At 43.8% G+C, this 24,869-nt stretch overlaps 2 protein-coding genes and 1 pseudogene across 3 annotated transcripts in view; 1 reads left to right on the top strand and 2 right to left on the bottom strand.

The window, feature by feature from the left end:
- LOC107374367 (trace amine-associated receptor 13c) overlaps positions 1-24,869 on the bottom strand; it is a 205,981-nt gene that overhangs the window by 85,972 nt on the left and 95,140 nt on the right. The window contains exon 3 of one of the 2 annotated variants that reach the window (XM_070548302.1): positions 10,184-11,318. The exons of the other annotated variant lie outside the window; for it this stretch is intronic. Coding sequence (XP_070404403.1) covers positions 11,293-11,318 — 26 coding nt within the window. The 3' untranslated portion in view covers positions 10,184-11,292. Of the gene's footprint in view, positions 1-10,183; positions 11,319-24,869 lie in introns of those variants that run through there. 2 annotated transcript variants of the gene reach the window in all.
- LOC129154770 (trace amine-associated receptor 13c-like) lies at positions 1,187-6,399 on the bottom strand. Its single transcript, XM_070548385.1, has 2 exons — positions 6,230-6,399; positions 1,187-6,122 (listed from the first exon to the last, which is right to left on the bottom strand). The coding sequence occupies exons 1-2, from the start codon at positions 6,397-6,399 to the stop codon at positions 5,306-5,308; spliced, it is 987 nt and encodes a 328-aa protein (XP_070404486.1). The 3' UTR covers positions 1,187-5,305.
- Positions 15,962-17,311, top strand: LOC107372563 (trace amine-associated receptor 13c-like; annotated as a pseudogene).

The raw sequence follows: 24,869 nt of genomic DNA, 5'->3' as shown, positions 1-24,869 counted from the left end.
CACGGGGTTTTGACTCTTTTTGAGTTTTCTTTGCCTTTTTATCTGTGTTGTTAACCTTAAGCTGTGCAATTTGGCTCCTGAGCTCAGCGATTTGTTTGCGTAAGTCATCACAGTTATCATCTATTTCCAGTTCACAAGTGTTTTTACTCTGAGAGCATGTTGTTTGCACATTTGAATACACTCTAGTTCGTTGTGCCCCTAAGTGTTGTTTCATGCATGCTGCTTTAGTAGCCTGTTTGTCTTCTTCAGTGCGCAGTTTGAGGAGAAGTGCTGTAAAATGAGGCGGGTTGTCTTTCTTTTGTTCGAGTTGCAGGTTTGAAATCAGCGAGCTGTCCCAACAGCCTCTGCAAAACTGCTTGAGCAGCTGCTGGTCGGCGTCACTGGAGGAAATTCCATTCCTCTGAATAACTAGGTTTAACAAGGTGTATAACCTCTGAAAGTAATCGGAAGGTTTTTCACCACTGTCCTGGTTTGTGTTTAAGAAGCGAGCAAAGAGCTCGTCGCCGTCTTCGACAGCTGCGTAAGCTGAATCGAGATGTTCAAGGTACGTTTCCGGGTCGGATTTTGGACTAAGAGCTTTAACGATGCTCGCTGCTGGGGCTGACAGACTCTCCACGATTCTTCGTACAATTTGGGACTTGGTGAGTGAAGGATCATTTATGCATAACACTACACTACTACGCCAAGTATCATAGTCAGTTTCAAAAGAAGGGTGTGGAACTCGCCCTGAGAACGGTTTTAGTCTGTATTGTGAAGTAGGCGGAGGGATAACCTCACTGCTTTTAACAATGTGTTCCACAATAACTCGCTGAACCTCAGGTGTGTTTAAAAGATTTGGTGGAATGCAAGGGTTTTGTTTTCCAGTCTCTGTAGGTGGACAATTGTCCTTTGAGTTGTTCATATAGTTAACTTCTGGTGTTAAAGGCAGGGAATATGTAACTTGGTCACTATGGAGCATTGGCTCTGGTTCAGTGACTGGTTCAGATGCATGGGTATCCCTTCCTAAAGATTCCCCAATTTTTGCCAGTTCCTCCATTAGAAGGTCTTTAAATGATTGATTGCTACGCGCAGCTATGTCCCTGAGCTCTGACAGATAGGCATCAGTGGCAGATGTGCTAGTTTCTAGACTGTACGCGCTGGCTAGGTCTTGAATATGGAAGAAAACATCTGGGTTCCTAGTACAAGGTTTGTCATAGGGTAAACATTGTTTCTTTAATTCCTTAACAGTGGCTTCATGTTGAAACTCCACAATAATCTGATCACAGTTTGGTAACTTAATGCGCCTGTTAACTGGTCCGAATCCTTCCATAAACCCAAAGACTTCGTTATCAAGGTCTGTATCAGTTAACCCACTGATTAAAACAGCATTTGAAACTTTGACCTTTTCTGTTTTCACAACTTCCATTTTAAAACACTCAAAAGTACCAATAATGCCAAAATGGCAAACCACTGTGACCTCCAGGCACTCTTATGATGTCAGTCAATGGTTAGCTAAGGTAACAACTCTACAATTCTCCTGGCTGGCTCGCCAAGTTTTATGTAACCGGATTACAGGATACAATAAGATAATTAAAAGAAAAAATAAACAAATGGGCCAATAATTAGGTTCGGGGAGAATTGGAGGTTGTTTAAGAATGACTGGAGTCACGGGTATAGCATGAAACGATTTATATACTAAATTTTAATAATAATGGGAAATATAACACATAAAGATAACACACAAAAACAGATGAAAACAATCGACAATAGTAAAATGCTCGGTATGAGATTTGATCATATGAGTCACAAGTCAGCCGGCGTCAAGTCAAATCCCCACGCTTGGGGTGAAAGTCAGAGTCCGGTGGTGCGATTTTTTCCTACCGCACCGTTGAGATTGTTCACAGAAGAGAGCAGTCTGCTCTTCAGTTACTTGAGATGTCCTGGTTCGTTCAGTGGTTAAGGCTCGCCATCTCCCTCGTCAGGAAGAAATCCAGTTCTCGTTCCAAGTGAGTGATCATAGGAGTCGGGATCAAACCCAAGGAAAAAAAAAAACCCAGCCAACGCGCTCCAACGGTTCCCTCCTACAGAGAATTGGTTCACTCTGTCGTCTCCACACAAATCGCGTTGGTTCCAAGTTCCTAGCTCTTATTAGAAGGAGTCAAGTCCGCCTCTCCCTCTATCTATGCGGCACCCAAATCAGGGTTCTTCACGGCCTCGACCGTTGTTTTTTTCTCTCTCTCTCTCTCTCTCTAACCGCTCAGTCTTTGCTTTCTGTATCTGCGTGCTGCACAGCCGTTTGTCTCTCCTCTCGCTCAGCTGCGTCGCACGGTTTTATTTCGCGGAGGCGGGACTTATTTCTCTCAGCCAATGAAATTTCAGATTCCCACCTGGACCAATAGTATACAGCTTTCCTCTTCTGTTTCTGTTAGTGATGTTCAAGATTCTTGTTTTAACCGATGTTTAATATTAAACTCGTTATTTTAGTTATTCACCCTTCCAATAATTCATTATGAAATTATCTATTAGTTAATTAGATATCTATTAATTAGTATTGTTAATTTCCTTAATTTATATTTTATATTTTATCTAAATTGAGGATGGATCATATTAGTAAGCCAATTAGTTAATACCTCATTAAGGTTCTAGCTTCTGGGTTACATCACCACTTAGGGACGGAGCACTATGTGTCTAGCATAGCGGCTAATTACTAGCATAGCAATTGAACCAGTTATATCGATATAAAGATACAGTCATTTTGTATCTTGTTTAAAAATTATATAGATATTTTAAAAATATTGATTTATCACCCAGCCCTACTGCCCCCATTTTAAATAGAGACGTACCAAAGGATTTTAAGGTTGCTGTAATGAAAGTTCTATTTAAGAAACCATCTCTGAATCCAGATGACCTAATGAATTATAGACCAATACATAATCTTCCATTTTTATTTAAAGTCCTTGACAAAATTGTGGCCAATAGAGTATTTGAGCATCTAAACACTAATGATCTGTTTGAGGAATTTTAGTCAGGTTTTAGAAAATATCACAGCACTGAGTGAAAAATATGTATTAGTGAAAGGTAACTACCACCATCAGGCACTCACTCACGGGTCCCAACCCCAGGCCTGGCTCCAGAGTGGGGCACCGGTAACCCTCCTGGCTGGGTACTCTGGCTCTTGGATCTCACTTCCAAGAAAAGTCTTCTGAAGAGCACTTTGTCTCACCCTTCATCTACCAAAGGCACAAAGTACCCCAGACAACCTAGCTCCTAGGATCCTTAGGGCACTCAAACGTCTCCACCATGATAAGGTGGCAGTTCAAGGAGGAGGCAGCAAAAAAACAAAAAAGCAGCCAAACGTTTCAAAAAAACATTATTTATTTTGCTATTGGATGAAGATCATAAAAACGCTGATCTAGTTATAGTCTTAATGTGACCAGTGATGCTAAGGTCTGAATCAATCGTAACAACAAGATTTGTAACCTGAGTCTTTGTTTTTATTTCTCTTGAACCAAGTTGAACAATAACCTCCATCCCATCCTTCTGATTTCCAAAGACAATACCTTCAGTTTATCATTTAACAGGAGGAAGTTTGACTGCATCCAGTCATTGACTTGCTCCAAACACGGACAGAATGAGTCTAGGGGACCACAGACATTAAGCGATAGAGCTAGGTAGATTTGGGTGTCATCTGCATAACTATGATAGGTAATGTTGTTATTGTGTATGACCTGACTCAGAGGAATCATGTAGAGATTGAAGAGCTGTGGTCCAAGAATTGAGCCTTGGGGGACGCCACGTCATGGTGATCTGGTATGATTTCTGATCACCAAAAGAAACATCACAACCCCTGTCTGAGAAGGATAATCAAAACTAGCTATGAACTGTGCCCTAAAAGTCCTACCCGGTTTATGAGCCTATCAAGAAATATGTTGTGGTCCACAGTATCACTGAGCTGTACTGAGATCGAGCATCATCAGGACAGATGTTTTGCCTGAATCTGTTTTAGACGAATATCATTTAATACCTTAATCAGTACAGTCTCAGTGCTGTGGTGTTTTCTAAGGCCTGACAAAAAAAAATAAAATAAAATAAACCATCTAGCAACTCTGTTTTTCTCCAAAAAGCTGTTCAGCTTGATCATAACTGCCTTTTCAATAATCTTCCAAATGAAGGGCAGATTAGAGATTGGTCTGTAGTTATTTATCACTAAGGGATATAATTTTCTTTTCTTCAGAAGAGGCTTAACACCAGAAGTTTTCAATGATTTTGAAATAATACCTGACATTAGGGAGCAATTAAAAATTTTCAGTACATCAGCTTTCTAGCAGCTACATGTTTGAGAAGTTAGTTGGCAGTGTGTCCAGACAGCAGGTAGATGAATTTAAGGTCTTAATTATGTCAGCAGTAATCACACTTAAAACTGGCATTCTAGCCAGATTGTTCATGTGTTGCTGTAGCTGTGGTCTGATTGTGCATGTTGACATGGAGGAATGAATGGTCGGTCTGATGATAATGATTTTCTCATAGTAGAACAGATCTAGGGTCATAAAATGGAATAATATATTTTATTAATGAAGAACTTTAGAGATTTTGTAAAAAGACAAGGTTAAACAGACAGATTATGCAACAATAAAACATAAACTGTAAAACAGAGTTTTGATGGTGGAGAGGTCAGAGCAGTTGTGGAGAGGTTGTGGGAGTGAGTTCTAGAGGGTGGGGGCAGCCATGGAGAAAGCTGAGTCTCCCCAAGTTCAGAGCTTGGTCCTGTGGGAGAGGGAGGAGAGGCAGAGGGATGGGGCATGGTGGCGGAGCAGGTTAGAGAGGTCGTAGGGCTCCTGGTTATGGAGGACTTTGAATATGATGCACTGAGGGAGAGGAAGTTGATGGAGGTGACGTGATCACTGGTTAGGAAACAGGCAGGACAATTCTAGATGTCTTGAAGTTTGGTGAGGGTTTTGGATGGGATACCATATAGATGCTATTGCTGTAGTTGATTTATGATGTGATGAATACATGAATAAGGGTTTCAGGGACAGAGAAACAAGGGAAGATCAAAGTCTAACAAAATGCAATCCAATCACATGACTAAAAGATCCTGGAATACCTCCACCACCAATACGCCTTTTCCTCTTCCATCACCACAATCTTCCCCCTTTACAATTCTGTCTGCCCCCTCAAATATGCCAGCCTAGAACCGGCCCTGCTCTCTACATACATTTATGTTTATAATGTAGGAAATGGAGAAAACTATTTTCTCCTTCACTGGACTTTAGATTTTAGAATTGTAAACTGTTCAGGAGGTTGTACGTCCCTCAGTCCACAGTATCTACAGTATGTTGGCCTCACAGGAGCCGGGCTTCAGGATCTGTAAAGTTACAATATGTTTAACAGCTTTTCTGAACCAGGGATAAAACATGGCATAGATCAGAGGGTTTAGACAGGAGTTAAGATAAATGAGAAGGAATAAGAATGATATATATGTTGTAGTTGTAAAACTATCTATAAAGTAAAAGCAGCAGTAATATGGACAGAAACACATCAGATACACAACAACAAGAACACCCAGTGTTCTGGCTGCTTTTAGCTCTGATTTCTTTGTTTGTTGTTGCACTGAAAGCTGAAGGGTGACACTTCTATTGTGAGAGTACATGGCACGAGCCTGAGTCACAGCCACCACAAATACTCTTATATACAGAACTATGATGACTGTAACTGGAAATAAAAATGTTATAAACAGATCAAAAGTTCCTACAAGATAATCTACAGACATTGTACATTCTCCAATGCAGGAATTACTCCTGCCTGGCTCAATCAGCATATCTTTGAAGAAGAAACTTACATAGAAAGCAGCACAGCTCCAACAAAGACAAACACAGAATTTAATTCTTGGTAAGGTTATTCTGGTGGGATAATGCAGAGGGTAACAAATAGCCACATAGCGATCAGCTGATATGAGAACAATGGTTCCAACTGAAGCACAGATGGAAACAGATGAAACATAATAGTAAAATAAACATGTGATATTACCGAGTATCCAGCATTTTGTCTTTCTAAAGATTTCAAATGGAATGATTAAAAAGCCAACAAGGAAATCTGACACAGCCAGAGAGAGGATGAGGATGTTAGCAGGTTTCTGGAGCTTCCTACAAAGAAACAAAGTCAGTCAGTGAGGTTAAAATAACTTATGCAGCGTAGAATCACATTCTGATCAGATAAGAAATTGATCAATTTGATGTTTTTTAATATCTGCCTGAAATAGGAGACTGAGATTATGATGAGGAGGTTTAGAACTGCTGTGATCAGAGAGAAGAAGGACAACACGATGTTCAGGAAGACAGCTTCAGACCAGTGAGGTGTTGGCCTCCTGCAGGACCTGTTGAGTTGTGGAAAACAGAACTCAGCTTCAGTCTGTATCTCCATCATCAGATGGATACTGCTGTCTGAGCAGAACCTTGTCACACAGATAATTTATCCTTTTCTTCCATTACACAATTCTCATTAGTTCCGAGCACCACCATTACTCTTCCCTTGTGGCCAAAAACATCAAGGCAACAAAAACAAGCTAAAAGATTATGTTAGACAGGAGTCACCATGGACCTGTGGCAGTTTGTCCATAGAGAGCCCTAGGCCACCACCCTCCCTTACTTGAAGGGGGAAAAATAATTAAAATAAACAACTCAAAATGTCATTTTCTGTTCTTTCTAAAACACAGGAAAGGTTTTTCTTTTCCTTGCTGACGTACATTTCATTTGCCGACTGCAAAACATTCTCAGAGCTGACGCTGATGGTGGCGTCACTTCCTACTACATTTATCCACGGGCAGCAGCCGTAACAGTCAGCCATAACAGATTACTGCACAAAAGAAAACCGTGTAATGGACTGGGACAACTCAAGGATCATGAACACCGAACAACAGAAATACAAAAGATAGATAAAAGAAGCTATAGAGGTAAGGAGAGGTGGATGTGGGACCATGAACAGAGACGATGGAGTTTACTCATTGGATCGCGCATGGGACTGCATCATCGGAGAGGGGAGAACGGGCAGCAGAGGGCAGAAGAGGACGTTGTCGCCCTCTGCTGCCCGCGGATAAACAGAGTAGGAAGGGACACCAGTATCAGCGTCAGCTCTGAGGATGTTTTGCCATTGGCAAACGAAATGTAGGTCAGCAAAGGTAAAGAAAAACCTTTTCTGTGTTTTAAAAAGCTAAACACAGTAAGAACACACCAAAGAAACTCCAAATGTATTCATATGTTTACTAGGGGTTGTATGAACTAGTCGACTAGTCGACTTCAATGCTCTGTAGTGACATTTTATGCCTGTCATCGACTAGTCGCTGTCATGTGATAATGACAAGATGCAGTCCTCGGAAAAGACAGCAGGTGACGAGCCCCTGCGCGTCTGGATCGAGGCGGAGGCGACGTGCTGTGCCAGAGCGTCGGTACTGACACCCGCCGTAAAACGGACATTTAACCAAATTGTGACGTTTACCTTCTTGCAATTTAACCTTCCCCTCACCCCCATCCTAATCTTAACCAGCTTGCGCATGCAAAGCTCTGATTGTTGATGCGCTCCAGACATCTGCGTCCTGAGCACGGCCACAGTAACATTATCAAATCAGGTGTCGCCACTCAAAAACAAATGTTACGCGATCGTTCATGTCGGCTCATTTCCTTTGATGTTTTCTGTCTTTTATTTTTGCCTGATGCACCCCGCTGCTGTGGAGCGGGGTGCATCATCTGTTTTGTCCTCCGGTGACGCACTGCGGCCGGCGAGCAGCTCGCACTCTGCTGTTTTGCGGTCGGTAGATCTTTTAGAACTGCAGTTCAAAGGTAACTCATGAGGTGAATATATACGAACCCAGGTAGCAGTTTTTCTTTAGGATTGAGAGGAGATGCAGGAAGATAATAAACAGACAGGACAGAAGACAGGACAGAAAAATAGTCAAATAAAAACAAGTTAGTTTTTGTACCTGGTGGTTGCAACAAACAGACACCATTGAAGGTAATCAGAAGTGAGGAACAGAAAATGAAATAATTATTTTAATGTTTAGAGCAGCAGGAACTCTGAGAGGCTGCAGGCGCATCAGTGAGTTTGCGGCCGCTGCGCCGGGGGAGGGGGGAGAGGGCTGAAGCAGGAACAGTATATATGCAGAAACTACCGTTGTTAAAAGAGATGTGTTTAACTTTGAAAATGTGGGCGCAATTTTAATTGGCAAAAACTCCAGCGAAACAACCAACCCCAACACCTCCCCCTCCCCCCACCACCCCCCACCCCTGCCGCCGCTTCAGGTGTATGACAACTAGGGTTGTCACAGTAACCGGTATAGCGGTAAACCCTGGTAAAAAAGTTGACAAGAAAAATAACCGTCCAGTTTTTAAAAAACTAAATTATCCCGGTGGGTTTACCGTGGCCGCGGTTTCGGCGCGGTGACCCTTACCAGCCACCGTCGCTTCAGCTGAAGTTCCCGCGGCGCGCACACGCACTTTTTAGTTTGCAACGGCACCAAAACTTTGAAGCTGAAATAATGGCCGAAGGAGGAGACGGCAGCGCCCAGGACATCCATCAGCCCTCAAAGAAGACTAAATCGGAAGTATGGGCATATTTTGGATTTCTGAAAATTGCTGAGGGACAGTTAATAGAAGACGGCTATCCCGTTTGCAGAACGTGCAGGAAACAAGTGTCTGCAAAAGGCAGCAACACTTCGAATCTAATGGCACATCTACGTGACCATCACCCACGTCTCTACAGCCAGTGCAAGGTAAGTTAACATGAGCGTTTTAGCTTAAATGCATGACGTGAGGACTTTTGGTTGAGGGAGAATGCAACGAGTCACTATATACTGCAGCCGCAGCGTCCTCTGCCAGCATTTAAACCGTGTCACGGACACCCTGTTGCTGGATGAAGCATCTTATTTGTTGATGATGAAGAGAAATATACAATTAGTTCCTTGTCATTGATTTGTTTACTTATTCAATGCCATTTATACTTGAACATTTGGATTTGATTACATAGTGTAGTAGTTATTTTAGTAATTTGTTTAAAGTGGCTATTTATTTTAAATACATATTTTTTAAGGTTGACTTGTACAGTGCTCAAGTCAAGTGTGGACTGGAGTTTTAGATTTTCATTTTGATAATGAAGAAAACAAGTATATGATAAAACAAGTGGTGTTTCTTTGATTTGTTTACATATTGTTTATGTTTTGAATGTTTGGATTTGTATAATTTAAACCTGCACTGACTACTGTAACATGTTCCAGAAAAAGAAGCTATTTGTTCCTTTACTTGTGAAAAGTTGCACTTTTGCTAAGGCTTTGTGTTATTTTAGGTTAAATAAACACTGTTAAACCTTTTCAAAACTATTTCAGTTTGTGTAGAACAGGACTATCAATGCTTTCTGAACATATGCAACACCGTTTAAAAATACCGCGATAATACCGAAAACCGTGATAATTTTGGTCACAATAACCGTGAGGTTAAATTTTCATACCGTGACAACCCTAATGACAACATCAATGACTAGTCGAAGTCGACTCGATTTTCATTACTTGACTGTCGACTACGAAAAATTAAGTCATGCAACCTCTAATGTTTACTATAAACGTGTCGGTTTTGCTTAATTTTGTGTGCCTACTGTGGGGAACCATTGGGCTAGAGAATGTGACCTCCCTCCCATTCACATTTGAATAACCACCCATCCATTTTCAGCTGCGTATCTGAGGTTGGGTCACGGGGGCAGCAGCCTAAGCAGGGAGGCCCAGACTCCCCTCTCCCCAGCCACTTAGGCCAGCTCCTCCAGGGGAATCCCAAAACATTCACTGGCAAGCCGAGAAACATAGACCCTCTAGTCTGTCCTGTGTCTACCTTTAGGTCTTCTTCCAGTTGGATGTGCCCTGAAAACCTCACCAGGAAGGTATCCAGGAGCCACCTTAACTGGCTCCTCTCGATGCGGAGGAACGATGAGTCTACTCCGCGCTCCTTCCGGAGGGCCGAGTTTCTCAGCCTATTTCTAAGAGAAAACTTATTTCAGTCACTTAAATCCGTGATTTCCTTATTTCGGTCACTACCAAAAGTTTTTTATTGTGCGTGAAGTTTTGAACATTGATCGACCAATAAATCGAGAGCTTTGCCTTCCAGCTTAGGGACATAAGGCGCTATTTTCCAAAGTAAGTAACTTTAAGTTACGTTTTTTAATGAAATGAGTCCATGAGCTACAGATGATTTACCTGAGAGACTAAGAGAATTGACCATTTTCATCAAGGTTCTCTTTCTCTCTCAGAGTCTAACTTCCATTCTGACAGAGAGAGATATCTGCAGCATTGTGCAAAGATATTGGTTTTGAAGTTCACAGATGATACCACTTTAGTGGGTCTCATAACAAACAATGATGAGACCCTCTACAAAGAGGAGATACAGCACCTCACTCACTGGTGTTCTTAGAACAACCTGGTGCTCAATACCAGTAAGACCAAGGAGGCCATAGTGGACTTCAGGAGGTCCAATAGGACAGAGCACCCACCTCTACTCATTTGGCGGGAGCTAGTAGAGCATGTAGACATCAAATTCCTGGGCATCCACATCACCTCAGATCTAACTTGGTCACTGAACCTTTCCTTTTTAGTAAAGAAGGCCCCAAAAGACTCTTCTTCCTTAGGAAACTGAAGGAAATCGTCTCTCCCCCCAACTGCTAAAGAACTTCTACAGAACCATGATTGAGAGCATTCTATCACTCAGTATGGTGGTGTGGTATGGGAGTTGTACTGTCCAGAATAAAAAAGACCTGGCCAGGGTGGTGAAAACTGCTCAGTGGATCATGGGGAGCCCACTACCAGATCTGGACTCAGTGTACTATACGACTACAAAGGAAGGCTAACCATACCGCTGCTGATCCCTTCCATCCAGGTCACAAACTGTTAATGCCGCTGCCATCCAAGAAACGGTACAGGAATATCAAGGCCACAACCACCAGGCTGAGGAACAGCTTCTTCCCTAGAGCTGTTAAAGCCACCTCTGTGACCCTGATGGATATCAACCATATGTTACCATGAAAAACTTTATTTGAGTATTCATTAAGCATAACACATCCCAGCCCAGAGTTTTTTTCTACCATGGTACAGCAAATGCTGTCATCATCTGGGCAATGAAATATAATATTTTCTGCATACTTCCTGTAATGTGCTCACGGACCAATGCTCTATTTTTTTTTTTTTTTTTACTTTCTCAGATCAATGTGACACCCATTTACAGATATAACTTTGTACTCATATGTTTGAAGATGCCTTGCTTGGACTGTCACCATGTTCCATCACATCTACTCCTTCCAAATCATCTTCATGTCTATGAATAAAACACAAGAATATGATTAGAATAAATACACATTTTTTCCTATACATTGGAGAGGTTAGACCATTGGCGTAGATTTGCTCTGGCTTTATTTTGTGTCTCTGTCTCTCTAGGGTGATAATATCTTTGCACAACGCTGCAGATATCTCTCTCAGTCTGAATGGAAGTTAGACTCTGAGAGAGAAAGAGAATCATGATGAAAGTGGCCAATTATCTTAGTCTCCCAGATGTAACGTCCGGCAATGGTCAGTTTTAGGTACAGTCTGACCTTTCAACATCTATTCAACATCTGGTCAGAAAGGAGACACAACACTGCATGTGTTCCCTTTAAATGAGCTGACTTCATACCAGCTGGAACTCAGAGCCTCTGGCTCTGACAGATAAAAACAACTTTCTTTACCCAAGGCCTTCACAGAAGGATCAAGTGCTAATTTAAGAATGATTTCCAAAATCAATATGAACTTCTTCCATGACTTATAATCTAGATTATCATTAAATAAACGTTTGCTTATTACAACTTATAATCATTATATTATAATGAATTGTTTCAGTGATCTGTGCTCAATGAAGTGAAGTGAATGGTATGTTATGTCTACAAAGACTGCCATGTGTTCAGCATGTTTAGACGACAAGGTCCTTACATCTGCACTCACACAATAACGAGTACGGTGAAGTTAAACTCTGACACATAAATAGTCTTTTAACCCAGTCAGAACATCCTGTATCAAAGAAGGTATGTTTCTGAGTTGTCTTGGTAACATCTCTCAAGCTGTCAGCCTAGGATTGGCTGTGCAAATCATAACATCAAAACCTTAAAACTGGATCATCCTGAGTGATTCGGTAGTTCTAGAGAAAGCTTCAGACCGGCCATCTGTAGCCAAACCTCTTTAATCATCAAAGATTTTTACACGTCATCAAAACCTTTTTGCACCTGCAAAGCTGATACCACTACAGTTCCTGCAGAACAAGCTGATATTGTTTAGACTCCTTGAGTTATTCCTGAGACGCAAGCTGATCTCAACCTGTGCTGCCTGATGACAACTCTGGACTGGAGAAGTCGGTGCTTGCGGTCAATCTACTGGACCTGGGTGCCCCGAGGTCATCCGACCTCTCTGACCTCTGGATCCGTGATGAGTGTCATCAAGAGGGTGAGGTAGAACACTGAGAGATTGCATCTGATGTGCTTCTGACGATAACAACTTCATAGCTTAAGCAATCCAAATTCTTTTTCATCAGGAGTCGTCGCTTTCCGAGATAAGGAAGTTCTGACCACCACCGCATTCACACAGGTTTTTACATCACATTTAGCTTCATCCACTCACTTTAAATGCTTAGTTCACTTGTCGCGTTTAAATGGTTATAAAATAAATTCTTACTTTTATAAACCTGACTCTTTTCTGAATCAAATGCGACGTGTTTATAATTACTTAATTAATCAAAAATCTTATAATCTTCTGATAAATACAATAAAGACCAAGCAGGGTAATATTTTAAATTTAAATAAAGTATCACAGCTTATTGGTCCTAAGTAGAGATAAATATCACCATTTGTAAACGCTACACAGGTAAATCGTCTGTAGCTCATACCTGCTGTATGCTGAGTGTTAAAGCCTAGCACTGCCAGTAACGTTATCATGATGGACTCATTTAATTAGAAAACTTAACTTTAAGTGACTTACTTTGGAAAATAGTGCTTTATGTCCCTGAGCCGGAAGGCAAAGCTCTCGATTTATTGGTCGATCAATGTTCCAACCCACACCTACAATAAAAAACTTTTGGTAGTGACCGAAATAAGGAAATCACAGATTTTAGCGACTGAAATGAGTTTTCTTCACAGGGTGGCAGTGCTCTCCCTCAGAGATAGGGTGAGAATCTCGGCAGGAGAAGGCAGGAACATGCGGCAGTGCCTGGCCCGGGCTCTGGGGCCTCAGGTAGACCTTGGCTCCTTGGCTGTCCCATCACGGGGGAGGGGGATATCCAGGAGGGGGAGGAGCCAACCTTACCTGGATGTCCTATGTCTTATATATTCTGCAAGCTGTGCAAATGCAGGGATGGGAGTAGATATTCAGCTGCGATGGGGCTGTGTTGGTTCCCTCGGACTCCGTGGAGCTCTGCAATGCTGCTGCTTTGGGCCCTGGCGAAACGGGCTAGGGTCTCCATGCCCTGGGTAGCATTTTGGCAATGGAAGTTCCTATTGTGGCCAGTGGTGGAGCTGGCTCCCTGGATGGCTTAGGTCAACCAGCCATTCCCCCCCATACCCACACACATTTTTCTCCTCCTGCTCCCTCACATCATCACACAAACATGCACATAGTTGCTTCACAACTCACAGCGTTTATGGTTCATGCGGCTTGTCTCTGCTGTGAGCCAATATTCTCCAGAACTGAACGGGGCAGCATGGAGCTCCACGGCATGCATCCAACACTAAACCATAGTCGAAGTAAAAATTACTGTTGTTTACAACATGGCATTCCAGCATTTTCCAACAGAGTCCTCGTCTTTTCCGACAGTGCGAGCTGTTTCTCTCCACGAATTATTAACAACATGTTGATCACGGTGATCTCCGAGAGCTGAATCATACAAATGTCTGTATTTACGAACCATACTAGTTCTTGCCAGTCCGCCATGTTTTTCCGCATCCGACTGTCCGCGTGGTTAGAAAATTTGCTAGGTGCGCGGTGCGGAAATTTTGGGCCGTGCGGAGGCACGGTGGAGGGGCGTGGTTGTTAAAATGATGCAATTTTGCCGCACGGAGCCGTGTGAACCTCGCGGACGCGTCAAGCATAAACCAACCTTAAGGGCCTTGGGAAGAAGCACATTCAATGACATTTGGCAAGGGAATATTTCAGCCTCATCCCAAGTGCCGGTGCCCACTACCAATTTTAAACTGCACTTAGACACAGAGGACTGGGGGGAAAGGGGTGATGTGGTGGCATCAGCTGGCATCATCAACACTCACCAACACTGTACTGGAGCAGAGGGAGGGAGACTAGGGGGTCTTAGCACACCTCTGTTGTCGCTTGGCTTCCCAGGGCTGGAGGCTAGGAGGCGGGTCTGGCCGTCTGACTGGGGTCGGGGGTGGTGGGTCGCTTTGCTCGGCGTTGGGTGGGTGGGTGGGGGGGGGGGTTGGGGGGGGGCTTCTCATCAGCACCCCAGCAGGAAGGGTCAAACTCTGGAAACCGGTGATGGTTGTACCCTTTGTGCAGCAGTACCAGTGTGTATGGGGAGCATGAGTGGGTGTCTGGCGTGCATTTTTGTATGTCTTAGGTTGTATGTGAATGTGAGAACATCAGGGAAGGACTGTGTGACTGTGTTTGTGTATGACTGTATATGTTAGGTGGGGCCTTTGACTCCTCCCCTCTCCTGGGACTTCTTTTGCTGCTACACATCTTTGCCTCCCCTCCCCCTGCCACACTTATTTTTATGTTTATGTATTTAGCAGACGCTTTTGTCCAAAGCGACTTACAAGTGATAATCGGCATGTTGCCTTTGAAGCTAACAACAACAATTACAACAACAATTACAACAACAATTACAACAACAACAACCAATTTCCAGTCAGTCATAGGTGGCAGTGAGGCAGCATGATGAATCATGGAGAGGTGGGAACAAAGGAGTGGACAGTAGGTAGGGGGACGGGTGCAGGGAGGGTGCTAGTTTAGAAGATGCTCTCCGAAGAGCAGGGTCTTCAGGAGTTTCTTGAAAATCGAAAAGGAAGCCCCTGTTCTGATAGTGTTGGTAGGTCATTCCACATTTGTGGAACGATGCATGAGAAGAGTCTGGACTATCCTGAGCGTGGTGTAGGCACACCTGGTGTGGAGTGTGGTGCCTTGGTCTGCCTGAGTGTTCGCAGCTCCCGGGTCAGGGGGTTTAAGACTTTTGGTGTCTGCCTGATTAATCTCTGTGGTTTCCTGGTGGTATCTGAGTCCCTGGGCTCTGCTGGGTCCCCGACGGGGCTGGTCGCCTCTGGGTCCCGAGTCGCTGGGTTCCAAGCTCGGCCGGCTAGGGGGTGGGAGGCTGCGGGCGGGCCTGTGAGCTTACCGCTGATATCCCCCGGGACTCTGCCGGCTGCTGGTTGTGGCCCCCTGGGGCAATCCTATGTGCCTCTTGAGGGGGACAAGGGCTTTTGTGGTTGCAGTCTCCCTGGGGTCCCTGCGCTCTGAGGCAGCTCCTGAATCTCTAGGACTTGGAGCTCCTTCCATCTCCTACACATCTTTGGGGGGCAGATCTGTGGCCCCTCACACACTCTATTGGACGCTCATGTAGAGAAACCTTACATAAACAAGTGCGGGTACACACACAGGTGCTCACATGGTGCTCTCATTTGTATGGATTTGGGCACGTTCAACACATGCCTTGAGGCTGTGGTTGGCACTTAATGCACTGTGATTTATTATTGTTTGATTGTTCAGTAAAACAATTTTGATTTCATATTTCCTCTTCAGGTTGACGCAGTGATAGCTTGCTCCTGTTGTATTGTTGTGTGTTGTTTTTCTTTTTTTTTCTCTCCTTATGCAGGTCTAGAAGCAGACTTTTGTTCATCATTGATTGTTTATTTTTGCTGTTTACATTTATAGTAAAAATATGAATACATTTTCAGTTGTTTAATTATTTTTCCCCCTTCAAGTAAGGGAGGGTGGTGTCCTAGGGCTCTCTATGGACAGACTGCCACAGGTCCATGGTGACTCCTGTCTAACATAATCTTTTAGCTTGTTTTTGTTGACTTGATGTTTTTGGCCACAAGGGAAGAGTAATGGTGGTGCTCGGAACTAATGAGAATTGTGTAATGGAAGAAAAGGATAAATGATCCGTGTGACAAGGTTCTGCTCAGACAGCAGTATCCATCTGATGATGGAGATACAGATTGGAGTTGAGTTCTGTTTTCCACAACTCAACAGGTCCTGCAGGAGGCCAACACCTCACTGGTCTGACACTGTCCTCCTGAACATCGTGTTGTCTTTCTTCTCTCTGATCACAGCAGTTCTAAACCTCCTCATCATAATCTCAGTCTCCTATTTCAGGCAGATATTAATAAACATCAAATTGTCCAATTTCTTATCTGATCATAATGTGATTCTATGCTGCATAAATTATTTTAACCTCACTGACTGACTTTGTTTCTTTGTAGGAAGCTCCAGAAACCTGCTAACATCCTCATCCTCTCTCTGGCTGTGTCAGATTTCCTTATTGGCTTTTTAATCATTCCATTTGAAATCTTTAGAAAGACAAGATGCTGGATACTCGGTAATATCACATGTTTATTTTACTATTATGTTTCTTCTGTTTCTATTAGTGCTTCAATTGGAACCATTGTTCTCATATCAGCTGATCGCTATGTGGCTATTTGTTACCCTCTGCATTATTCCACCAGAATAACCTTACCAAGAATGAAACGCTGTGTTTGTCTCTGTTGGAGCTGTGCTGCTTTCTATGTAATTTTCTTCTTAAAAGATATGCTGATTGAGCCAGGCAGGAGTAATTCCTGCATTGGAGAATGTACAGTGTCTGTAGATTATCTTGTAGGAACTTTTGATCTGTTTATAACATTTTTATTTCCAGTTACAGTCATCATAGTTCTGTATATGAGAGTATTTGTGGTGGCTGTGACTCAGGCTCGTGCCATGTACTCTCACAATAGAAGTGTCACCCTTCAGCTTTCAGTGCAACAATAAACAAAGAAATCAGAGCTAAAAGCAGCCAGAACACTGGGTGTTCTTGTTGTTGTGTATCTGATGTGTTTCTGTCCATATTACTGCTGCTTTTATTTTATAGATAGTTTTACAAGTACAACATATGCATCATTCTTGTTCTTTCTTGGTTATCTTAACTCCTGTCTAAACCCTCTGATCTATGCCATGTTTTATCCCTGGTTCAGAAAAGCTGTTAAACATATTGTAACTTTACAGATCCTGAAGCCCGGCTCCTGTGAGGCCAACATACTGTAAATACTGTGGACTGAGGGACGTACAACCTCCTGAACAGTTTACAATTCTAAAATCTAAAGTCCAGTGAAGGAGAAAGTAGTTTTCTTCATTTTCTACATTATAAACATAAATGTATGTAGAGAGCAGGGCCGGTTCTAGGCTGGCATATTTGAGGGGGCAGACAGAACTGTAAAGGGGGAAGATTGTGGTGATGGAAGAGGAAAAGGTGTATTGGTGGTGGAGGTATTCCAGAATCTTTTTGTCATGTGATTGGATTGCATTTTGTTACACTTTGATATTCCCTCATTTCTCTGTCCCTGAAACCCTTATTCATGTATTCATCACATCATAAATCAACTACAGCAATAGCATCTATATGGTATCCCATCCAAAACTCTCACCAAACTTCAAGACATCCAGAATTGTCCTGCCTGTCTCCTAACCAGTGACCACATCACCTCCATCGACCCCCTCTCCCTCAGTGCATCATATTCAAAGTCCTCCATAACCGGGAGCCCTCCTACCTCTCTAACCTGCTCCACCACCATGCCCCATCCCTCTGCCTCTCCTCCCTCTCCCACAGGACCAAGCTCTGAACTTGGGGAGACTCAGCTTTCTCCATGGCAGCCCCCACCCTCTAGAACTCACTCCCACAACCTCTCCACAACTGCTCTGACCTCTCCACCTTCAAAACTCTTCTCAAGACTGATTTCAAAAGTGTTTTACAGTTTATTTTTTATTATTGCATAATCTCTCCATTTCACCTTGTCTTTTTACAAAATCTCTAAAGTTCTTCATTAATAAAAATATTATTCCATTTTATGACCCAAGACCTGTTCTACTATGAGAAAATCATTAACATCAGATCGACCATTCTTTCCTCCACGTCAACATGCACAATCAGACCACAGTTACAGCCACACATGTCCAGACAAATTACTGAAAAGGCATTTATGATCAAGCTGAACAGCTTTTTGGAGAAAAAAAAAAGACTTGCTAGATTTTTTTTGTTGTTGTTGTTGTTGTCAGGCTTTAGACACCACAGCACTGAGACTGTACTGATTAAGGTATTAAATGATATTCGTCAAAATACAGATTCAGGCAAAACATCTGTTCTAATGATGCTCGATCTCAGTACAGCTCAATGATACTGTGGACCACAACATATTTCTTGATAGGCTCATAAACCGGGTAGGACTTAGCTGGTTTTGATTATCCTTCTCAGACAGGGGTTGTGATGTTTCTATTGGTGTCCACAAATCATTGCAGATTGCCATGATGTGGGGTCCCCCAAGGCTCAATTTTTGGACCACAGCTCTTCAATCTCTACATGATTCCCCTGGGTCAGGTCGTACACAATAACAACATTACCTATCATAGTTATGCAGATGACACCCAAATCTACCTAGCTCTATCACTTAGTGACTGTGGTCCCCTAGACTCATTCTGTCAGTGTTTGGAGCAAGTTTATGACTGGATGGAGTCAAACGTCGTCCTGTTAAATGATAAACTGAAGTTATTGTCTTTAGAAATCAGAAGGATGGGACGGAGATTATTGTTCATCTTGACTCCAGAGAAGTAAAAACAAAGACTCAGGTTAGAAATCTTCTTATGTTTGATTCAGACCTTGGCTTCAATGGTCACATTAAGAATATAACTAGATCAGCACTTTTATGATCTTCATCAAATAGCAAAATAAAGAATGTTATTTTTTTAAGTTTGGCAGCTTTTTTAAAAAAAGTTTGCTGCCTCCTCCTCGAACCGCCACCTTATCGTGGTGGAGTTTAAGTGCCCTAAGGATCCTCGGAGCTATGTTGTCTGTGGCACTTTGTGCCCTTGGGAGGGTCACTCATGGCAAATTAGTGAAGGTGTAGGGGCTTTAAAGGTCAAGAGGTCATCTGTACAAAAAGTATAGAGCTGAATTGTGAATCTTTGGGTTAAAAGCTTGATTGTTGATGGGAAAGTTTATGTGTTCCCGTCAGCTCCACAGGAATTTTGTTTTGAAGACTGTTTCCAGGCAGAGCTAGAATGCATTGCGTGCAGAAGTGCTTATCAGATAAGTTTATGGCCAGTGGCCCAAGCTTCTAATAACAGTATTTAGACAGGGCTATTAATTCTTAAAGTGCAACTGTCAAGTTAAAGCTAACTTTGGAAAGATCTGTCATGAAGTGGAAAATTTCAACCAAGTGTCAAAAGACTTGTAATACCATTGGGACATCACCAAGTTTGGGAAGTCAACACTGTTGCACATGCACGCGCAGCTCGTGCTTGTAGCAGAAGTGTATAAAATGAAGTGCTGTGCTCTTGTTTTTGGTCTTCGGTCCAAAAGGTTGTTTGTATGTTTTGAGCAGATTTGACTCATTAAAGACCCACTCTGTCAAAAGGTGAATCCGTCTCCAAGTGTTTTATAAAACCACTCAACCCTCTACAAAGGGTGAGACAAGGTGCTGTTCAGAAGACTTTTCATGGAAGTGAGATCAAAGAGCCAGCGTACCCAGCCAGGAGGGTTACCAGGGTCCCACCCTGGAGACAGACCTGGGGTAGGGGGCCCGTGAGTGAGTGCCTAGTGGCCGAGCATTCACCCATTAGGCCCATCCCGAACTTGATACATGGGCTGTGGACCCACCACCTACAGGAGGAACATGAAGGGTCCGGTGCAATGTGGATCAGGCAGCAGACCAAGGCAGGGGCTTTGGCAGTCCGATCCCCAGAAACAAAAACTGGCTATTGGGACATGGAACGTTACCTCTCTGGTGGGGAAGGAGCTAGAGCGTATGGAAAACGTTGAGCGGTACTGGCTAGATTTAGTCTGGTTCCCCTCCACACATAGCTTTGGCTTTGAATCCCAAGTCCTAGAGAGGGGTTGAACACTCTTTTATGCTGGAGTTGCTCAGGATGAGAGGCGGAGGGCTGGGGTGGGCATGCTGTTGGCCCCAAAACTCTCTGCCTATATGTTGGGGTTTCCTCCGGGAGACGAAAGGGTAGCTTCCCTGCGCCTTTGGGTCAGGAAAGGGGTCCCGACTGTTGTTTGTGCTTATGCACCAAATAGCATTGGGAGTACCCACCCTTGTTGGAGTCCTTGGGACAAGTACTAAATGGTGCTCTGAATTGGGAATCCATAGTCCTGCCGGGGGACTTCAATGCTCACGTTGGCAATGATAGTGTGTGGCCAGGAGTGGCATGATTGGGAGGAATGGCCAGCCTAATCTAACCTCGAGTGATGTTCTGTTATTGGACTTCTGCGCAAGTTGCAGTCTGGCCATAACAAACACCATGTTCAAACATGGATGCCCATCGGTATACCTGGTACAAGGGCAGCCTAGGTTACAGGTCAATGATTGACTTTGTAGTTGTATCATCTGACCTGAGATTGTATGTTTTGGACACTTAGGTAAAGAGAGGTGCAGAGCTATCAACTGGTCACCACCTGGTGGTGAGCTGGATCAGATGGCAGGGGAAGATGCTGCGCAGACCTGGTAGACCCAAACATATTGTGGGCAACGGTGGCACAGGAGTTAAGTGCTCGCCCCATAATCGGAAGGTTGCAGGTTCGAGCCCCGCTCAGTCGGTCGCTGTCGTTGTGTCCTTGGGCAAGACACTTAACCCACATTGCCTGCTGGTGGTGGTCGGAGGGACCGGTGGTGCCAGTGCTCGGCAGCCTCGCCTCTGTCAGTGGGCCCCAGAGCAGCTGTGGCTACATCGTAGCTCATCGCCATCATCGCCATCAGTGTTTGAATGTGTGTGTGAATGGGTGAATGACTGACTGTATTGTAAAGTGCCTTGGGGGGTTCCAGGACTCTGATAGGCACTATATTAAATACAGGCCATTTACCATTTAACATTAAACATATTGTGAGGGTCTGCTGGGAATGCCTGTAGATGAACCTGTCCAGACGGTCTTACACTCCCACTTCTGGCAAAGCTTTGACCACGTCCTGAGAGCAGTGGGGACATTGAGACGGAATTGGCCTTGTTCCACTTGGAAATTTTCGTGGCAGTAACCCCTGTACTTGCTGGTGGACACCAGAGGATGGGGAGCTGTTAAGCTGAAGAAGGAGGCCTACAAGGCGTGGCTGGTCTGTGGGTCTCCAGAGGCAGTAGACAGGTACCGGAGGGCCAAGCGAGGTGCAGCAGTGGCAGTTGCTGAGGCAAAATCTCGGGTGTGGGAGGAGTTTGGCAGGACCATGGAGAACAACTATCGACCAGCTCCAAAAAGGTTCTGGCAAACCATCCGACGCCTCAGGTGAGGAAGGCAGTAACTTGCTTACACTGTTTACAGTGGGGATGGGGAGCTGTTGGCATCAACTGGGGCTATAGTCAGGCGGTGGCGGGAATAATTTGAGGAGCTCCTCAATCCCACCGACACACATTCCGAGGAGGAACCAGAGCTGGGAGACCTGGGGATGGACTGTCCAATCTCTGGGGCAGAAGGCGCTGAGGCAGTCAAACAACTAAGCAGCGGCAGAGCCCCTGGCGTGGATGATATCTGACCTGGGTATCTCACAGCTCTGGATGTTGTAGGACTGTCTTGCTTGACTAGCTACAACATTGCGTAGTCATCGGGGGCAGTTACTGTGGACTAGCAGACCAGGATGGTGGTGCCAATTTTTAAAAAAGGGGACCACCACTGCTGCCCCCCTCTCTTCTTCCGCTTCTGGTCGGCAACAAGATGCCGCCTGTGCTTGGCTTAGCCGCATTCACCGGCCACTTTTTCAAACTTTTCTCCACTAACCTCCTCTTTTCCACCTTGCTCCTGTCTGCGATCCTCTTCAATAGTGTCCCTGCTACCATCTCCTATGATGGCCAGACTCTTTTGTCCTTCCATTTGTTCATGATCGCCCAAGATGCACCGAGGACGTATCATCCTGTTTGTTTACCTGAGTGGCACACTGGCCCGGAGCCAAACGATGGTCCCGAGCTGCACACCTCTAGCGATGTTTGTCCGGTCCCGGGAAAACGTTGGAGGAAAAGAGGTAAACGAGCAGGGATCCAGGTGAGAATGAGACTTCTCTTAAAGCGTGGTGTAACAGACGCTGTCTGTTTTGTGTCCACAAGGTGGCCTCAGCGCCCCTACCTGCTCACCTGGCTCCATCTGAGTCAGGTGTCGCTCATCAACCTATCAGGGAGCTTCCTATAAAAGGCAGCTCCCTCTGTCATTCGGGAAGGGAAGCTGAGCAGAGGCCTGAGCGTTAAAGCAAGTGATCCTCTTTCCCTCCTAGATCTGACTATTGAGTCTAGTAGTGTTACCGTGTGGTTTAGTTATTCTTCCTCGATCAGAGCTTGTTTGCGTTACTATTTAGAATACTCGTTAAAGAGTTCAGCTCACCCTTTTGGTGGAGCTTTTTGTGTTCATCCTAGTCCTTCTCCTTTTCCCGGATGAAACATCACCATCCTCTGGCGTCCCGGATCTAAAAGAGTGCCCGACTTCGGTGAGGCAGGACACATAGATAACGTTTGATGCATCTTTTCCACCAAAAACCTAAGTTTATTCAAACCATCACTTTTCACTCAGACACCAGTTTCTTCCTGAAGCAAAATCAGATGCACACACGCATTCATCTCACCTTATTCTCAATTTTCACTACATTTCACACACACGCATCCATAATCACATCACATCACACTCAACCTTCAGCGCATCCTACACCAGGTCTATTTGAGCAAGTTTAAAATATCAACTGTTAAAGATTGTTCAACAAAGTTGTCAATAATGATTGTTGTTTCCTCTGCTTGTTATTTCAAAATCATTAGTTTAATTTGAAGAATTAAATCTTTTAACTTTCAAACTTGTCTCTTCATTGAACTGAAACACAGACCCACGGATATTATCGACAGTTTATCGATGAAAACAACCTTTGAGTCTTCTTAAAACTATAAAATATGTAGGATGGTTCCTCTTTCATAAAAGAGCTGAAACCATTACTCTACATAATTAAAAGAGCCTAATCAGGTTCATTACAACTTAAAATAAAGGAAAGGAAGTTTGTTATGTTATGACTAGCTTTTCCATGGGAACACATCTTCTGGCCCTGCAGGTGGTTTGTGCTTGACCACCATGTCGTCGTGAAAGGGGGGAATGTAACGTGAGGAAATATGGGTTTTCTGTGCCAAAGGTCATTTGACTCGGCTGGGCCAAGAGCGGGGCAGCTCCCTCTGTCATTCGGGAAGGGAAGCTGAGCAGAGGCCTGAGCGTTAAAGCAAGTGATCCTCTTTCCCTCCTAGATCTGACTATTGAGTCTAGTAGTGTTACCGTGTGGTTTAGTTATTCTTCCTCGATTAGAGTATGTTTGCGTTACTATTGAGAATACTAATTAAAGAGTTCAGCTCACCCTTTTGGTGGAGCTTTTCGTGTTTATCCTAGTCCTTCTCCCGGTTTAGTCCCTGCGTTTGTGTTTATTATAATATTAGATGATCTTTTGTTTATTAGTATTTGTTGTTTACCCAGTATTTGGAAGATCTTTGTGTTTCTTACTTGTTTCCTGCTCATTTCAGCAGCGCTTTTAGTTAATAAACCTCCTTCAAGAGAGTAATCCTTGGTTTGTCCTGTTTACACACTTCTTGCTTTATGCCCTCACCTACCATCATCTCCTAGGCGAGCTGGGTGTCGTAAAACGTGGTTTATCTAGTAAACATCGGCGTGATCTTCTAGCTTCTTGTCCTTTGTTTGGTGACCTGAGCGCCACTTCCGCATTCCCGCCAGGCCGTGTTACAGCGTGGTTCATCCGTCCAAGTTTTTTAAGGTCAGTTTATCCTCATTCCTCAGTGGTTTCTCCTCCTGTTCCCTCCATAAGTGGTTTTTATAAACACCGTGGATCTAACCCCGTTAATTTACGTCCACTAACTCCAGCTGTTTCTGTAGTTTCTGATTCCTCCACCTCACTCAGCATGGCTCTATTAAATACCCGCTCTGTTAACAATAAGTCCTTCCTGCTCATTGATTTAATTCTCTCTAAAAACCTGGATTTTCTGTTTCTGACTGAAGTTTGCCAGCAAACATCTGATTATTCTGGTCCGATTGAACTCTGTCCGAGTGGTTATTCTTTTCTTAGCCAGCCCCAGGGTTCTGGTCATGGTGGAGGCCTAGCTGTTGTTTTCAGGGACCATCTTCCATGTAGCTCTACAACCTCTGGTCACTTTGCTTCCTTTGAACTGCAGCTGATTAAAGTCGGGCGTACGGACCTGTTCTACTGTGCTGTGGTCTATCGTCCACCTGGTCCAAACAGTTCTTTCCTTCAGGAGTTTAGTGACTTTCTATCCTCCACTGTGAAGCTGTCCAGACTGGTGATTGTGGGTGACTTTAACATCCACATTGATGATCCCTCTGATCACTTTGCCATGCATTTCTCCAGCCTTATGGACACCTTCGGCTTTACCCAGCATGTTTCTTGCCCCACACACACCAGGGGGCACACTCTAGACCTTGTTTTTACCCTGAGTCTAAATGCGGACAGTATTTGTCCTGAGGACGTTTATATTTCAGATCACCATTGCATTTTCTTTAACTTGTCAGTTTCTGCGTCCCCACCTCCTGCTCGCCGTATGGTTAGTTCTCGTTTTCTTAATGAGAGCACAGCTAGCAATTTTTCTGCTGCTTTTGATCCACCCTGTTCTTCTGATAATG

This window comes from Nothobranchius furzeri, chromosome 2 (assembly GCF_043380555.1).
Source record: "Nothobranchius furzeri strain GRZ-AD chromosome 2, NfurGRZ-RIMD1, whole genome shotgun sequence".
Taxonomy (NCBI): Eukaryota; Metazoa; Chordata; class Actinopteri; order Cyprinodontiformes; family Nothobranchiidae; genus Nothobranchius; species Nothobranchius furzeri.
This window is presented reverse-complemented; position numbering and strand designations above follow the sequence as displayed.